General features: G+C 43.0%; 1 protein-coding gene across 6 annotated transcripts in view; it reads right to left on the bottom strand.

The window, feature by feature from the left end:
* Positions 1-17,599, bottom strand: part of LOC142486596 (leucine-rich repeat-containing protein 37A2-like) — a 176,660-nt gene that overhangs the window by 130,983 nt on the left and 28,078 nt on the right. For 5 of the 6 annotated variants that reach the window (XM_075585191.1, XM_075585188.1, XM_075585189.1 and 2 more), the window contains 3 exons: positions 15,955-16,026; positions 15,277-15,348; positions 380-460 (listed from right to left, as the gene is read on the bottom strand). In XM_075585191.1, the coding sequence (XP_075441306.1) occupies positions 380-460; positions 15,277-15,348; positions 15,955-16,026 (225 nt within the window). The remainder of the gene's footprint in view (positions 1-379; positions 461-15,276; positions 15,349-15,954; positions 16,027-17,599) is intronic. The other variant, XM_075585192.1, reaches the window with a different exon arrangement.

The following is a 17,599-nucleotide window of genomic DNA, read 5'->3' as shown; positions in this document are numbered from 1 at the left end:
AAACACAGATCGGCCACTTAAAAGAAAAAGAGGAAAAATAAAAGGGATATATAAAAGAAAATATGTTAGTCATAAACCCATGAAACCCTTTGATTAGAGCAATCCCAAGCCTTCTTTCATTGTCCATCACTTACACCAAACTACATCTATTGATTTGTTTCCTTAAAGCTTGGAATACTGTATCCCTCATAAGAGTTCTAAAAAAAACCCCATCAATATTCAATGTGTCTGGCTTCAGATCTCATCTATCAAGGCGTCACAATTATTTATGCAGATCCAATTTTTAGTGCCAATTTCCTGTGTGGGATGTGAGATATATTTAAAAACTTCTCTTGTGGTTTAATCCTACAACAATAAGTCAGTACTTGGTTATACTTACAGGAAGGTTAAGAATTGCAGCTCATGCCAGGCTTCAAATGTGCCACTGTAGATTTGGTGAATGAAATTACCAGCAAGATTACTGAGAAAAATGAAAGGTTAGAAGTTCATGTAAGGTGATGTCCACACCACACTGGTCATTGAATTCTGCCGAGTATTTTACAACATGAACACCGAGGGGGTGTAGGATAGTTACATACTGAAGTAGTTACATGGTTATAGTGGATGAGGATGTAAAAAAAACACATACTGTATGTCTCATAAGGGGGGAAATAAATTCCTTCCTGACTCCAAATATTGACAATCAGATTTCTCCCAGAATCAACATCCTTCCCAAGTTTACTTACTGGTATATCCCTATATTCCTTTCCTTTCTAAAAAGATGTTAAACCTTTTTTTTGAAGATATCTATTGTATCTGTCATCACAGTCTCAGTGGGTAGTGAATTCCACATTTTTACTGCCCTTACTGTAAAGAACCCTTTCCTATGTTGCTGGTGAAATTTCCTTTCCTTCAACCTTAATGGATGACCTTGTGTTGTTTGTATTGCCCTTGGGATGAAGTTATTTTAAAAGCTCCTCTGAATACATTTGTATATAGTTATCATATCCCCTTTTAGATGCCTCTTTTCTTATGTAAACATATCTAAATTAGCTAGCCTTTCCTCATAAATCAGATTTTCCATCCCCTTTATTAATTTGTTGGCTCTTCCCTGCACTTTTTGTAGATCCATCGTGTCTTTTTATGGAGTGGTGGCCAAAACTGTACTCCATACTCAAGATGTGGTCTTTCCAATGCTTTATACAGTGGCATAATCATGCTTACTTCCCTTCCACCCATTGACCATTTAATGTAAGATAAGATCTTATTTGCCTTCGCAGCTACTGCAAGACTTTGGACACTATTGCTAAACCTGCTGTAAAAAGTACAAGTACTCCAAAATCCTTTTCCATCATGGATTTACCTAATTTTTCCCCATTTCATTTACAGAACATCTGTTTATTCTTGTTTACCAATATGCATAAACTTACATTTATCTGTATTAAACCTCATTTGCCATTTACCCGCCAAGTCTCCAGTCTATTCAAGTACTTCTGGAGAGAAATACCATCTTGCTTTTACTTCTGTATCCAAGTATCCCTACCCTGCCTCCGGTGCGGGGAAGGTGTTCAGTGGTTCCCGGAGCTCTGCGTGATCAGGAGGTGAGAGCAACCATTTTCCGAGGCGCTCAAGCGCAGTGCAGGAGGCGGTGGCCATCTTAGGATAGCTCCGCACATGCAGCCAAGGGACTACAATGTCTCAGAATCCTCCAGGGGGGAGGGAAACAACACATGGGGCTGTACCAGCCAATAGGGCTCTGAAGAGTGGAGGAACAGAATATCCTCCGCATGCGGAAATCCCGCAAGTCTTTCAGGAGTGGCAGTGAGGACAGATGCGTCCAGGGTGCCAGTAGCCCCTGGACTAGGCCAGAACTCTGCCCCTGAACCCCAGACAGGCCCTGAGAAACTAGCAAAGTAGGATTGTAGGGAAGGCCCCAGATAGGGACTCTTCCCCTTACCAGTACTGTTACACCAGTTACCGGTGCCCTGTGGTCTGGGACCAGGTTACAGGCTCCATAGACATTTTGTGAGACCCTCTGGCTGGAGCTCACACATCAAGGAGGATCCTGACCCCTTAGGAGAGAGGGGATTTGTGTTGTGGGACCCGCTCCAACTCACTATGCCAAGCAGCACCTGGGTACTGGAGTACTGTTAGGTACCCAACGTGCACCTACATCCACAGGGGGTAGCACTACCTCAAATTTGGGTGGGAATTGCTGGGACAGGACCCAAGGGGAATTGGTGCCACAGCACCCTCAGTACTTTGGGGGAACCACCCTGTGTTGGGTTATTGAGTGTATACTGTGGGTACAGTTATTGCCGTTATTGTATGTGTTAGTATGTGTATACAGTAACCCTTAGTTATATTCATTGTGTGGTGTATTATTCTTTTCTGTGTAATGGTTCCTGTGAGGGGTTATCCCGCCAACACTGGGATCCCCCATTGGTGGAGGCGCTGCACGCAAGGCTCCCAGGCTCCCAGAGGCAAAGGCCTAGGCCTCCTGTGAGCAAACAGGTACAGTAGCACGCGTAGTCACACGCGTAGTTCCCTTAGGCATAGAGAAAGGGGGCTACACTTTCTTAGACAATTTAGAGTCATCACCAAAAATGGAGACTTTGCTCTTCTGTGTATAAGGAATCCGCTCCTGGGTTTGGCTGAACCCATCCCTTACAAAGCTATGCAGTTTCCAGTCAAAACCCTCCATGCTCCTGCAATCACTGCAGGCTGCATGCCTCCTGTGCAGCTCTGTTTCCATTCGCAAGCCATGCTATTTAGGGTCAGCCTTCCCCCCAGGAAGTTACTGAGCATAATCCTTCTTGGTGTTACTGTGCTTGCCACAACTCCTCTGCTTGGCCGTCTTGGCTTTCCTGTGCTGAAGCCCTGTGCTGAAGCTTCCTGTGTCCTGGGATCTCCTCCGTTCGGAGACCGCTCCTTTGCTGAAGCACCTACGCTGAAGTTCTTCCTGATGCTGACCCCGGTCTGTGACCTCAACCTATGATCCTATGCCGCCTTCCCTGACCCCTGCCTGGATATCGTTATCCATCCCCACCTCAGCCCCATGGTCCGGTCCCGGTTTGTTGCGAGCACAAATGTGACAGTATGCTCAGCCCCACAACCACAGACCATGCTGAGGTGGGTTTGGACCAGTCCCTGTCTGTAAACCGGTCCCTGTCTGAGAACCGGACCCTGTTAGAATGTCTATCCCTGTCTGAAGTAAGAGCACTGTCTAGGGAAGAGTTCCTTGAACGTGACCGAATACTCGACTGGAACTTTAAGGAATTTCTCGCTATGTCGCAGTTCTTCCCCTGGAACCTCCAAGCCAATGTTGCATGCCTAGAGCCAAAAGATGAACTTTCTATGTCTCCAGTTTCAAACTCAAGTGAAACACAAAAAACAGGGGCGCTGTAGCAAAAACAGATATTATATTGGACAATATATAGTAAATAATAAATAAATAATTCAATGCATGAATGATAAGCAAAACAAAATAAAAAAAACAAAAACTATTGCCTGTTTGAGTGGTGAGTGTTCTCTGCTCAATCAAGATGTGAGCGTGGGCTGTTCGTTGAGTCGAGTTATGCAGTGTCCCTCTAGTTCACCGGTGCTAAGTGCTGTCTCAGGAGCCGATGATGCTGCTGTCCCTCCGTCTGCTACGCTTGTCCCTCAGGTGTTCCCACTCGGGGGGTGTTGCAGTGCCTCCTGGAGTTTCTCTGGTGCAGCCGCTGGTGTCCTGGTTGGCGTCGTCGTCCTCTACTCTGACGCGCTACTCCGCACTTCCGGTGTTCCGATACGGGATACAGGATTTTCTATGCACTCCTCGCTCTTGAACACTGCCATTCTGGCTATAGTTCCTGGGTAACAGAATCTTAGCTTGACCTCAGTGAGCGCCTGCACACTTATCAAAGTCAATGATTCTAAAAATAGGTATCCTACGCGTTTCGGTGCTACTACGCCTTCCTTAGGGATATTTTGGGGCACTGCTCAGTCCGCCTTTAAATAAGAAATGAGGTGGTGAAAAGGCTTGCTGATTGGTCTTTGCATTAATTAGTTAATTGCTAAGCGCAAATTCACATAAAGGTCTTCTGGAGACCCAATTAGATACCACCCCGTGACATCATATCTGGCATATAGTTTGAGCAGTGTTCCAAGATCTAGTATGGTCCATGTCATTGTACCTGTTGTTATTAAATTATATACTAATTAAACAATATACATATATATAAATAAACATTTAGATTTCTCGGTCTCTAATGTTATGCCTGCTGTAACCCTTGTTAGTTCTCAACCCCTAGGTTTAAAGGCAGAGCTTGCACATTGTGTCCCCCTTAAGGCTCAAGTTATTGAATTCATTGCTTTCATCGCCCTGCTCCAGCTAAACTTCATGCTACGGGGTTCCCTGAGACTTTTTCTGAAATACTGGCCAGCCCCTTTGCAACGTGGCAGTCCCTCTGCACTCCTAGTCCTGTTACTAAACCCTTGGGGGTACCCCTGTCGCCTTGGAATTACTAAACTGATTTTGCGTGTCAAAAACCTAAAGAGGAATTTTTCACTAGCCCTGTTTCTGATTCAAGTTTCCTTTCTCTGCATGAAAATGAATGTTCTCTAAATTCGTCTGTTTTTTTTTTTTTGTTGAAACACGATCCTGTCGTAACTCTTTCTTCACTTTTTTTTCCAGATTATTTATATATATATATATTTTATTATACCTTGTTTTCTTGTGTCTGAATCTGCAATCTGTATGTGAGACTTTTAATACTTTAATACTTTTAATACTTTATTGCAGCTCCTAGTGAAACCACTCCTGTTTCTCAGACATTTGAAATCCCTGCCTTTGACCCTAAACCTTTTCCCTTAGAGCCTCCCACAGCAATTGTTTCCCCTTCTGCTGCTTCTCAAATTACCACTTCAGAGATCAGCCTATCTCTGACTCCTTTGCAAGGTTTCAGTCCCATGTCACTGCATCTAAGGATTCTCCAGCACTTCCTGTGTTAACCTGTGCCACTGCTAAAACTCCTTATGTAAAAGCAGGCTTTCCTTTCTCTGACTCTCCTGTAGTATGTGATATGCCTATCACTAATGCTAAAACTCCTGTTTTAAACTCTGAGGTGCCTGTAATGGCTGGAGCCTCCTGGACTGATTCTAAGATCCTTGCCACAAAGTTTCCCATAGTATCTGGTATTCCTACTATGGACTCTCAGACACCCACTTCAGTGACAAGCAGACCTTTCACCAATATCCCCACATGGTTAAAAATACCTCATTCTGATTCTTCCATGACCAGCACCCCTATTGCTGGGGCCCATGCAGTTTGGGATAAACCTTCCTCTGTTTCTAAGGTTCCTGCCATAAAAACCCCCACAGGTTCTGGTATACCTATTGTTAACCCTCTGGCTCCCACTTCAGAGATAAGCGCAATGTCCTCTGATTCAATTGAAGTACCTAGTCTTGCCCTTGCTGTTTCACAAATACCCAGTTCAGAGACCAGTATACAGTACCTGTCTCGGATTCTTGTGCTCTACCTAGTGTGACCACTGCTACTTCTCATACATCAATTTCTGGAACAAATATATCCTTCACTGACTATTCTGCAGCTGCTGTGGTAACCAATAATGACTTCAAGTCCCTCACAGCAAAGAACAGTTTTTCTCTCTCTAGACTTCTGTTTCTAAGTCATGTTTACCGCTCACCTTGCTTCCTGCTGTACCAGATAAAATCTGTTCTCTCACCTTTCAAGCAGATTCTACACCCGCGGGTTCCTGTGTGGTGCCTGATGTGTTCTCTCTGGATTTCATGTTATCATCGTCAAAGACTGAAACACTCCTATAGGACTTCCTTACTTTACCTGAGGTGCCCGTCCCTGCTTCTTGTGCTCTCACTGGGGGCACGGTATGCTTCCCCCTGCTTGTTCTTTTGTGCCTACTGCATCCTCTGTGGATGCCCAGACTTCGGACCTGATGCCCTCCAATCCCCATATGGCCAGGAGTATTGGCCTCTATCATTTCCAGTACCACTATTCTCACTTTTAAGGTTGGTATTCACTAACGAACTGCTGGACCACAGATCGACTACCTGCCCAAGACAATTCAGAAATAATTCTATGTCGCTCAAATCTGTCTGATCCTGCCCCTGCTCGCCCGGAGTGCTCGCCTGAAGGGGGGGGGGTACTGTAAGGAATCCGCCCCTGGGTTTGGCTGAACTCATTCCTTACAGAGCTATACAATTTCCAGTCAAACCCCTCCCTACTCCTGCAATCACTGCAGGCTGCATGCCTCCTGTGCAGCTGTTTCCATTCGCTAGCCATGTTATTTAGGGTCAGCCCTTCCCACAGGAAGTTGCTGAGCAGAATCCTTCTTGATGTTACTGTGCTTTCCACAACTCCTCTGCTTGGCCATCTTGGCCTTCCTGTGCTGAAGCCCTGTGCTGTAGCTTCCTGTGTCCTGGAGCCTCTAGCATCTCTGCCTGGCCCATCTGGACCTTCCTGTGCTGAAGCCCCTTTGCTGAAGCTTCCTGTGTCCTGGGATCTCCTCCGTCCGGAGACTGCTCCTTTGCTGAAGCACTTACTCTGAAGTTCTTCCTGATGCTGACCCCGGTCTGTGACCTCAACCTATGCTCCTTTGCCGCCTGCCCTGACCCCGGCCTGGATATCGTTAACCCTGACTTCTCCAATCCTGACCCGGCTACGTTTGACCACGGAATCTGCACTCCGGACCCGGCTTCATGGTCTAAGGTCTGTGTATATCCATCCCCACCTCAGCCCCACGGTCCAGTCCCGGTTTGTGACGAGCACAAACGTGACACTGTGCCAAACTCAGGGTCATCAATAAAAGAGTTAAAAGGCAGGGATCCCCATACCGATCATTGAGGTACTCCACTCACAACTTTAGTCCAACCTGAAAAAGTTCCATTTACAATAACTCTCTGTTGTATATCCTTCAACCATATTTTTATATTTTCCTTTCATTTGTACACTAACCTTGTGTAGATCCTCATCAAAAGCCTTTGCAAAATCTAACTAGATCACATCAACTGCATTATCTTAGTCTAAAATTCCTACTTACCACCTCAAAGAAACAAATAAGTTTAGTTCTCACAACTTGACCTTCATAAATCCATGCTGACTAATAATAATAATTTTGTTTTCCATTAGGTATTCCTGAATATTATCTCGTACTAAACCTTCAAGTAGCTTCCCCAATAATGAAGTCAGGCTTACAGGTCTGTAATTCCTGGGTTCTGAACTAGTCCCCTTTTTAAATATAGTCACTACAACTGCTTTACGGCAATCTTGGGGTACTGAGCTTGTGGAAATGGAGTCCTTGAATATTAAATATAATAGTATGTCTATCACCGAACTTGGCTCCTTGAGAATCTTGGCTAATAGTGCTTTAGCCCATTACTGTGTGTGGTGGTCGGGGGTTGTTGGGGGTAGGTAAAATAGTGCCCATTGATTGCCAATGTGGTTATCTGCACCTCTTTTGAGGGCATAGAAAACCATAGTGGCAATCAATGGATTAAATGGCTAGTGTTTGTTTTGATTGTAATGTATGTGATTGTACTGTATTTGATTGTAATGTGTTTGATTCATTGTATTGAGGGGGTGGTTAAAGGGGGTAGTTGCCCTGGGTCAGGTGGTTAGGCCTTCTGGGAGGGGTTAATCCCTTAAATACCCTAGCGGATACTAACGCTAAGGTAATTAAGGGGTTAACCCCTCCTGCAACCCTCCCGGGAGGCCTAACCACCCACCCTGGGATAACTACAGTACACTCTGTGATGGGCAAGGGTGACCAAGCTATATAATAAAGGTTAAGCCCCCTGGTTACATTTGGGCCCCATAGGTCCCTGGCAGCTACCTAGCACTATAAGCCAGGGCCAGGTATCATAGCATGAAAAGTTAAAGTGACCCCTGTTTTTCCACTTTCCATGTTCCCTTTGCCCAGACTCATGAAACTTTCTGTGTGTAAGTTTTAGGTGGGATATTTGGGTAAGAATACAATTATTTGTGTTTCAGGAGTTCGGTGGCCAGAGATACCAGTAGTGCCTTCATTCTACACAGCGAGCAGGTACGTGGGTGGAATTACACCGGGGCTGCCCAGTGTCCCCCAGACTCCTGGTTTTCGAGCCCCGATATCTCAGTCCTATTTCCCTTACAGTCATGAGTCTTCCCAAGATCCCCATGTATTAAAATCTGTTTCATCTGTTTTATACATTTATTATAAGGCTCTATGCAGTCAGCCAGGGCATCTGCTTAAGGTGCCAGCAAGTCTGCATAGAGTCTGTAGTTCAAAGAGGAGAGGATGTCCAGAGATGAGAAAACTGTTTGGTTGGCAAGGAAGGGTGATTGTCCAGGTCTGGAGATAAAAGGCACCCTGTGGGGACACCTTTTGAGTCTCCTAGACTAGGCAGAGCCTGCCCAGTGGGTGGCAATGAGTTAGCCGGGGGAGATACAGCTCGCAGGCGCTTCTCCCATTGGCTAATTCATATTTCCCACTAGGACCTGCGTTGGCATTTTAGTGAGGCATTTAAAGTGAGCTTTTAAGTGAGAAGATAGTTAGACTATAGTTAATATACTTACATTCTTCATGCAAGACCAATAACCTCAGCTGATATGACATTGATCTAATTGCATTCTCTTCACAGGTATGTCCCTGATGTGTAAGTCCTGTTTAAAAGATTGACTCAGCAGCCTTTAGCATTGATATAAGTATGTCCCTGATGTGCAAGTCCTGTTTAAAAGATTGACTCAGCGGCCTTTAGCATTGATATAAGTTAGAATGTTTAAATATCAAAAGGGGTTTATTTTTTTTCCCTCTTAACTCTGTGCTGTTAATTGACAAACTGGAACAAGCTGATTTATTGGGGAGGGGGAGGGTCATGTGACTGCTTTAGCTGTATAAAACCAATACCCCTTCTGCATTTGCAGGACCTGCATTGGCATTTTAGTGAGGCATTTTAAGTGAGCTTTTAAGTGAGCTTTTAAGTGAGCTTTTAAGTGAGCTTTTAAGTGAGCTTTTAAGTGAGCTTTTAAGTGAGCTTTTAAGTGAGCTTTTAAGTGAGCAGATAGTTAGACTATAGTTTGACTACAGGTGACTGGGGACTGCATCCTACTGCACATGGCTACAAACGGTGAGCTATTCTGATCACATTATGATTCATGCTGTTTAGTCTGCGCACACACACACTTGGCTCACAACAGCTCCATGCAGCATTACCTACCTCTGGCATAATGAACCTGCTTTTTACCTCCACTTTGTTCTTTCTCATGGCCTCATTGAAATGTTATTCTGTCTGTCCACTACAAACGCCTCCCTCCTGGCCCACACCCAACATCACCATACACCCTGGATTACTCAAAAGCCTTGCACTATCTACTGAATGTTGGTGGAGAACTCTGAAAACCAGCACACCAACCACTGCACACTCAAATGGCAGTCATCATAAAGTAGCAACTTGCAAACAACTACTCAAATTTCTACTCATACTATTACTCTCTTTAGCAGGTGATATTGAATCTAACCCAGGCCCTTCCACTTCAACTCTGTCCCACACCCCTGAGAATACCCCCTTCAAATTCCAAAAAGGGCTATCTGTCGCCCATATAAATATCCGGAGTCTACTGCCCAAACTGGATGAACTAAGGGCATGGTGCCTTGTGCATAAACCAAAGGCCATCGTTCTTACAGAAACATGGCTAACCCCTAAAACCCCTGATGCACATATTGCCATTCAGGGATACTCCATTTTTAGGAGAGATAGGTCAAAGAGAGGAGGGGTGTTATTTTATATTGTAGACACATTACAATTTACACTGTTAAATTGCCCCCCAAGCCCAACCTCTTTTGAAATCCTAGTTGGCAGAATCTGCCTCCCCTTTTCTAAGCCCATTTTGCTAGCTGGCATCTACCGCCCCCCTAAAGCCCCTCTACAATCTCTGACTGATATCACCCAGTTTCTTGGCTCTATTTCCTCTCTGAATGAGAAGAGTGAGCTGCTAGTTCTTGGGGATTTCAACTTCAATTGGCTTGACCCTAAAAACCACAAAATCCACACACAAATTAAATCGCTTAACCTATCGCAACTCATTTCCCAACCCACACGGACAAACCTGAAATTGCACAACCATTCCTTGCTTGACTGGATACTCTCCTCAAATCCCAGCAGAATCCAATCCTCTGGCATCCTTCCTGACATTTTCAGAGACCATGCAATAGTGTACTGTGTAAGGAAAATTAAACCACCCCAATCAAGCCATAAAGTTCTCCTCACTAGAACTTTCAGAAACTTTAACCCACAACAGTTTTTGGCTGACCTTACCAACTGCCCTTGGCACAGAATCGATTTAATTCCTGACCCTGATTCTGCGCTCGACTATTTCCAGTCCGAGTTCTTAAAACTCTGTGATACCCATGCTCCACTATGCAGAATAAGGGTACGGGATGCCCACCTTCCATGGGTTACAACTGACCTTATAGCACTCTACCAGTTCAGGGATGCCTTGTGGAAAAGCCACAAAGTAACTGGCACTACCAAGGATCTCAATCACTACGGTTGCCAGTGGAACATGTGCACAAGGCAAACAAGGCATGCAAAAGCACAATATTACTCTGAAAATCTCCACCAGAACACATCAAACCCAGCTAACTTCTGGAAGGTTATCAACAACATATTCCATCCTTCTAACCATCAACAGCCAAGTAACATCACTAAGGGCGATGAAAAGAAAAAAATGGTGATGTAGAATAGCGCTAATGGAGATAAATATGAAACCCTAATGTGAGGGTGGCCCTAGTGGCAAGCTAGGTCCAGATGATTTTCTGATGGTACAATCAGAACACAAGAGTATAACAAAAAAGGGAGGCAGAAATTCTTCCTGCGAAACCGACAGTAATATTCACTAGGGCCACAAATTTAAAATCTAATTTAGCTCCTAGCTGTCCACTTAACCATCTGAAACAGCACAATGATAAGAAAGATAAAGGTTTTTTAAATGGTCAAAATGTATGACATGTGCATATAGCAGTAATGCAAGGTTTAAATCAAATGTTACACAGAAGGAATATCCTATCAGGTCATGTATTAATTGCCATACGTGTTATGTCATATACTTACTCCAATGTCCTTGTGGCCTACAATATGTAGGAAGGACAGGCAGAACATACCAAAGGCAAGTATATGAACACTTATACAACATCAAAAAGGGACTAGTTACTCATAGCGTATCCCACCATTTCCTCACTCATCATAGCAAAAATCCCAATGGACTGAAATGTCAGGCAATTGAGGCTATTCCAGCTAGCCCAAGAGGTGGGAATAGGCTACAAAGATCCAGTATGCGTGAGGCATACTGGATTTATGAGTTACAAACACACTCCCCGAAAGGTCTTAATATAGATTTTGAGTTAGGAGCATTTCTGTGATCGTTTATTTTCCTTACTAGTTTATAACCACTATTGCTATTATGCTATATTGCTTTATGTTTTATATGCCATTTTATCTATGTATTATATTTTTATGTGTTTTTATGTTTAGTGAATGTGTTAGGTCATTGTTGTCTTTTGTTGATACAATTGCAAAGCTTATCAAATGTTCAGTGATTTTCAAACTGCCAAGTAGGTATTGTTTTAAGGCTGCCATGATTGACAGACCAATCAGATTGGGGGCGGGAGTTTAAATTCCGGGCATCACTGACATTACTTTTTAACCCCTGAAGAAGTGTGTGTACGCATACGAAACGCGTAGGGCTATTTTATCTACTGTTGGACATTGCAGGACATTGAAAGTGAAGTAGTATCTATGCAGACTATCATTACATGGTGAGGAGTAGCGGGGTAGTTGGGATCGCCGTCCCTTCCAGTATCGTCAAAAGGTCCCGCCCGCGTGTGACGTAACGTCCGCTGACGTCACCACCGGCCCCGAATTGACACAGGACTTGGAGAAGCACACCAGAGACGTCGCTTCCGGGTGTAAGGAACCAGGACACACGGGAGAGCTTACGGTGATCTGGAAGCCCTGCGAATCCTCTACACGTGGATGTTAGAATTTATCAGCTCAGCTGATGTACATTGCCTTTAACTTTCTGCCATCCTGTGAGTTTTACTCAGGTTTTACCCAACCGGATTGGCGTTCCTTCTATTGTCCACCACTTTTTATCTATTATAGTTATATTAAACTAATTTTATTATATAGCTTTGCTTTTGCAGCTGTTAGTCCTGTCTGTGTTTATTAGTCCTGTTTGTGTTGTTGGTATGTTCTGTGAGTTTATGTCTGTATAAATTAACATAGCTGTGTTGCACTAAATAGCTTTCATTTCATGTTCCACTCCCTACGATTGAGGCTGCATCTGGTCATCACAAAATCAACAGGTTGCTGATCATTCTGAAATTTGAACTATCTTCACTGGATATCAAGGAATCCACCTAATTGGACTTATTAGGCGCCGGTATCCCTTTTTTGTTATATCACTAAGGGCGATATTACTCTGACAAACCCCACCGACATTACAAATACATTCAATGATTACTTTGTGGGGTGTGCTACTAACTTATTAGCGAAACGCAACCCAAACCACAAACCTGAATCTCATCCTGGGAGTATCCCTATAGCCCCACCCCCTCCCAACACTGCCCACAATTTCAATTTGGCCCAGTATCCGAAGAGGAGATTACACAAGCGCTTCTCAAATTAAAACTAAGCAGCCAATGTGGACCTGACTTACTACAATCTAGGTTCCTAAGACTTGGTGCCCCAGCAATTGCCAAACCAATTGCTTCCATAGTCAACTCTATCCTGTCTGCAGGCCATATCCCTAACACCTGGAAAGCTGCCAGAGTTGTCCCTATCTTGAAAAGTGGGGACAAAAACACTGTCTCAAACTACAATCCAATCTCCCTTCTCCCAATCCTATCCAAAGTCATGGAAAAATGTGTCCACTCCCAATTAAGCGATTACTATAACAAGACAAATTTCCCAAGCCAATTCCAATCTGGCTTTCACCCCAAACACTCTACCGTGACTATCCTGCTAAAAGTTTGCAATGAAATCCAGTGTGGAATGGAACGGGGTCAACTCACTGGTGCAGTATTCCTAGATTTTGCAAAGGCTTTTGATACTGTTGATCATGCTATCCTGCTTAACAAACTCCAGAGCTCTGGAATAGGGAAACATGCTTTAAACTGGTTTCAGTCCTACCTATCAGGTAGATCCCAACATGTGTCCATCTCTGGCTCTAACTCTAACCCCCTGGATATCACCTGTGGCATCCCGCAAGGCTCTGTTCTGGGGCCCCTACTCTTCTCAGTGTTCATCAATGATCTTCCCACAGCTTGTCAGGAAGCCTCAATACACATATATGCAGATGACACAATCCTATATGCACACAGCCATAGCTTCTCTGATCTTCAACACATACTTCAGTCTGACTTTTTGAGACTCGAAAACTGGATTTCCCAAAACAAACTGTTTTTAAACACTGACAAGACTGTAACAATGGTATTTGGGACCAAGACTAAATTTCTAAAGCTTCCAGCGACTGAGCTCCACATTAGAACTAACACTAACACCACCCTAACTCCTGTTACTAGTTTCAAATACCTGGGCATATGGCTGGACTCCCACTTAACATTCGGGATGCACATTGATACCCTGACAACCAAGACCTATGCCAAAACAAGGGAACTTTACAGGAACAAATCCTCCCTAAGTCTCCTGGTCAGAAAACGTATCGCACAGCAGATGCTAATGCCAATTATTGACTATGGAGACATACAGTAGTATATTGCTCGGCAACTCAATCCCACCTTAGCAAACTTGACACCCTCTACAATTCAATTTGTCGATTTGTTCTCCAATGCAACTATAACACACATCACTGCGAAATTCTCAAAGAACTAGATTGGTCATCACTCGAGTCTAGGCGCAAAGTTCACCTTTCCTGTCTTGCCTTCAAATTCTTTATGAGCAAGCTACCCAGCTATCTGAACAAGCTCCTCACCCCTACCACATGCAGCACCTATACATAGTTACATAGTAGATGAGGTTGAAAAGACTTCCGTCCATCAAGTTCAACCTATGCTAAATTTAAACAACAGATACTTTATCCTGTATCTATACATATTGATCCAGAGGAAGGCAAACAAAAAACCCCATTAAGGGGAAAAATTAATTCCTTCCTGACTCCAATAATTGGCAATCGGATTAATCCCTGGATCAACATCCTTCCCATGTATACTTATTTGGTATATCCCTGTATACCTTTCCCATCTAAAAAGATGTCCAACCTTTTTTTGAACAAATCTATTGTATCTGCCATCACAGTCTCCATGGGTAATGAATTCCACATTGTAACTGCCCTTACTGTAAAGAACCCTTTCCTTTGTTGTTGGTGAAATTTCCTTTCCTCCAACCTTAAGGGATGGCCCGAGTCCTTTGTACTGCCCGTGGGATGAAGTTCTTTTGAAAGCTCCTTGTATTGTCCCTGAATATGAATATATTTGTATATAGTTATCATATCCCTCTACTTAATAAATGCTTCTGACTTAAAAACACATGCCTTACTATATACACGGGCCACTGCGGACATGCGACTTAGCGACACCCTGCACTAGGGAGCTCTCCCCTCATATGTACTATTATTATCTGTCAGACCTACTAGACAGGAGTGCGGGAGGGCGGACCATCCTCATACTTTTGAAGGTTTCCTGCTATCCACTTTGGCACAGCCACACTGTTTTGTTTATAGGAAGGTGCAGTTATTATGTATCAGCCGTTCTCCCTACAGCAGTGGATATTGATCCACACTCCACACTGGTTCAGTGGATATTGATTCACACTCCACACTGGTTAACTCCTTGTTAGCTAATAAAACATAGGTGCTGTCTCATTGGATACCTCTACCAACACCTAATAAGGTTAACCCTTTAAATACCTAGGGATGCCTATATAGTCTTATAGACACCTAGCTATATCTAATGTAGGTCTAACAATCACAGCGCCTTTACTCAATGCATTGGACAATCTCTACTATACATCTAGTGGATTATGGTGTGTGTCAGCATGGAAGGATGCAATATATCAATAATTATTATTAAGTATGCATCTCCAACAGGTGTATCCTAACCACTGACACGAACAGGTAAATTCTATACATGCTGGCTGTTTTAGGTACAAACCATTACTTCAGACAATATAGAATAAGGCCCTAAGAATTGGTACCCTAAAGATTTATATCCTTATATTAGGAATCAAGACCATACATAGACCTTGAACCAAACTAATGTAAAAGGCCAATCAAAGAGTGCTTACACAGACTGTAGAAAAGGAAGAGGTTCAAAGGCATGCGGTTCAACCTTTTCTATTTTATTGCAGGACAAGTCCCTGTAAAAAAATAAAGCAGAAACATGAGTCACAAATAATACAGAGAAAATGTCAAATAAATTTAAGTGATACACTGTGACCAGCAGCTTTAATTTGGGAAGTGCTGGGTAGGAGAGAAGCTGATGGAAAATCCCATGAATAAGGGCTAATTAACGAGAGATGAGTACTGGCCTCTAATAATAATGGTGAATGAACTGTGATGTGGCTAAAATAAAGGAGAAATGGACAGGCGCACACCATTATATACAAATACATGCTTTATCTCAATGTTTCATCAAGACAGGTCTTGACTGTTTATAAGTTTTATATGTATAGCAAAGTGAGGGCATGTACATATCTTTAATTCTGAAGGAAGATGTCTCACACAAAATACAGTGCACCTCATTCACTATTTATTAAGAGGTGAGTGAACTTTCTTGTGGCGTCTTCAACTCTGTGGATGTCCATCTGTGACCCATTTCCGCATTCCACAAGCCACCCACTTATTTCGCTCCATGTCATTAGTTCCCATTCAACCTCCACATCTCCCCAACATCACTCAGAGTACATTATCTGCCTTGCTTGCTCCTTTACACTAACATATAAAAATGTTTAACCAAAGCTTACAGGAATTTAAGTAGCAGTAATCCTTCAAATGCATCCTTGTATATATGCTTTAACACGTTATCCTTCAGACTCCTATAAACACAGAAGGCAATATATTTTTGTACATTAATATTAATACATAATAAGATAAAGTTGCATAAAGCAACGGCAGGTTTAACACAAAAGGCTCTTATTTTCTTAAATATTTACATTGAATTCTCTTCCTCCTAAATTGCATTACATTTGGTTGCTTTATATCAGATTATATAACGTGCACACATTTCGGATCATCTGCAAATCTGGATGTGCTGAAACGAACGTATGGGCAGATTTCTACCAAAAAGGTAGAAGCTTTTGAAAATGCATCCATTGCGACCTAAGTTAAAATGTAATTCCCTCCACATACAATGAATGTTTCAGAGAATTCTGATGTTTCATTTACTGACTCCAAAAGAAGAAAATATACAACAAAAAATGGGATGTAATGTAAAGTTCTAGTAGCTGTACTGGTCCTAGAGATACAGATCATTTTTCTTTCCTACATTATCTATTCTTCTAGACCAATAATGGCAGCACACACCTGTGGGATCACAGGTCCTCCCACCAGGTAGGAAAGAAGCCTTTCAACTCTTGGATGAGTGTCTATAAATAACTCATGCAATTCCTTGGTCATCGTCCTGCTAAGCAATGAAAACACAAACTCGCAACACAAAGAAAAAAGAACAAAGAAATGTTCGTAAACAAAGCTCAAAACATGGGTGAGAAAGTGTGTATCAGTAAGAAAAATAGGGAGAGAATTCAAACGACAGCATAAAGAACCTTTCTCCCCAAAGATGCCTCTGCCGTGTAAGAATAGTGTATCTGATAGTGCCTCAGAAAGGTATAGATATTGGACCAAGTAGCTCCCCTACAGACGTCAGCTGAGGGGGAATCCTTATCTGCACATACAGTATGGCAAGAGAGCTTGTCGATTGAGCCTTAAAACAAAAGAGGAGATTTCATTCCTGTTTTATTATAGGCTTCCAAAAAGGGCTGATTTGACCCATCTGGCCGATGCCACATGTGTCCATTCCCTGTCTAAACAGTGAGTTGTTTCCATGATTGTGGTCCTACCCATATAAGACTTACCTCCTGCCAGAGGCTATTGGGGGGACCCGACCAATGCTGTATATTGTGGCTACGTGGAAGTTATTACATTGGTCACACTTGGCTATTGCGGTTCAGGACATTATTCAGATATTACTCACTTGCTTTGGTTCCATACTGAGAAGCGTCACTAGGGGGTGTGAGACTCCCATTCTTTCTACCTACCTGGACACAACTGACCTGAAGGGCCACCTGTGTAAAGGTACCGCAGAGACTTTGAGGTGATAAGTGGGTTAGGGGGCCTTTTCCCCCCCAGCCTTGCAGAGAGAGACTGGGGAAGTAAGTTAGCCATTGCACAGGGATAGGTGTTTATTGTTTTATGTTTGCTGTATTGTTTAGTGGAACAGGCAATAAAGCCTTATTTTAATTTCACCTTAAAAACGGTTTCCATTGTATACCTCAGCACACATCTCTTACACGCCTCATTTCTAATGTAAACCAATCTAATTTCTCTAGCTTCTCCTCATAAATCAGATTATTCCTGTGAGTGTACTGTCCTTTATTAATTTGGTGGCTCTTC

Source organism: Ascaphus truei, unplaced genomic scaffold (genome assembly GCF_040206685.1).
Source record: "Ascaphus truei isolate aAscTru1 unplaced genomic scaffold, aAscTru1.hap1 HAP1_SCAFFOLD_97, whole genome shotgun sequence".
NCBI lineage: Eukaryota > Metazoa > Chordata > Amphibia > Anura > Ascaphidae > Ascaphus > Ascaphus truei.
This window is presented reverse-complemented; position numbering and strand designations above follow the sequence as displayed.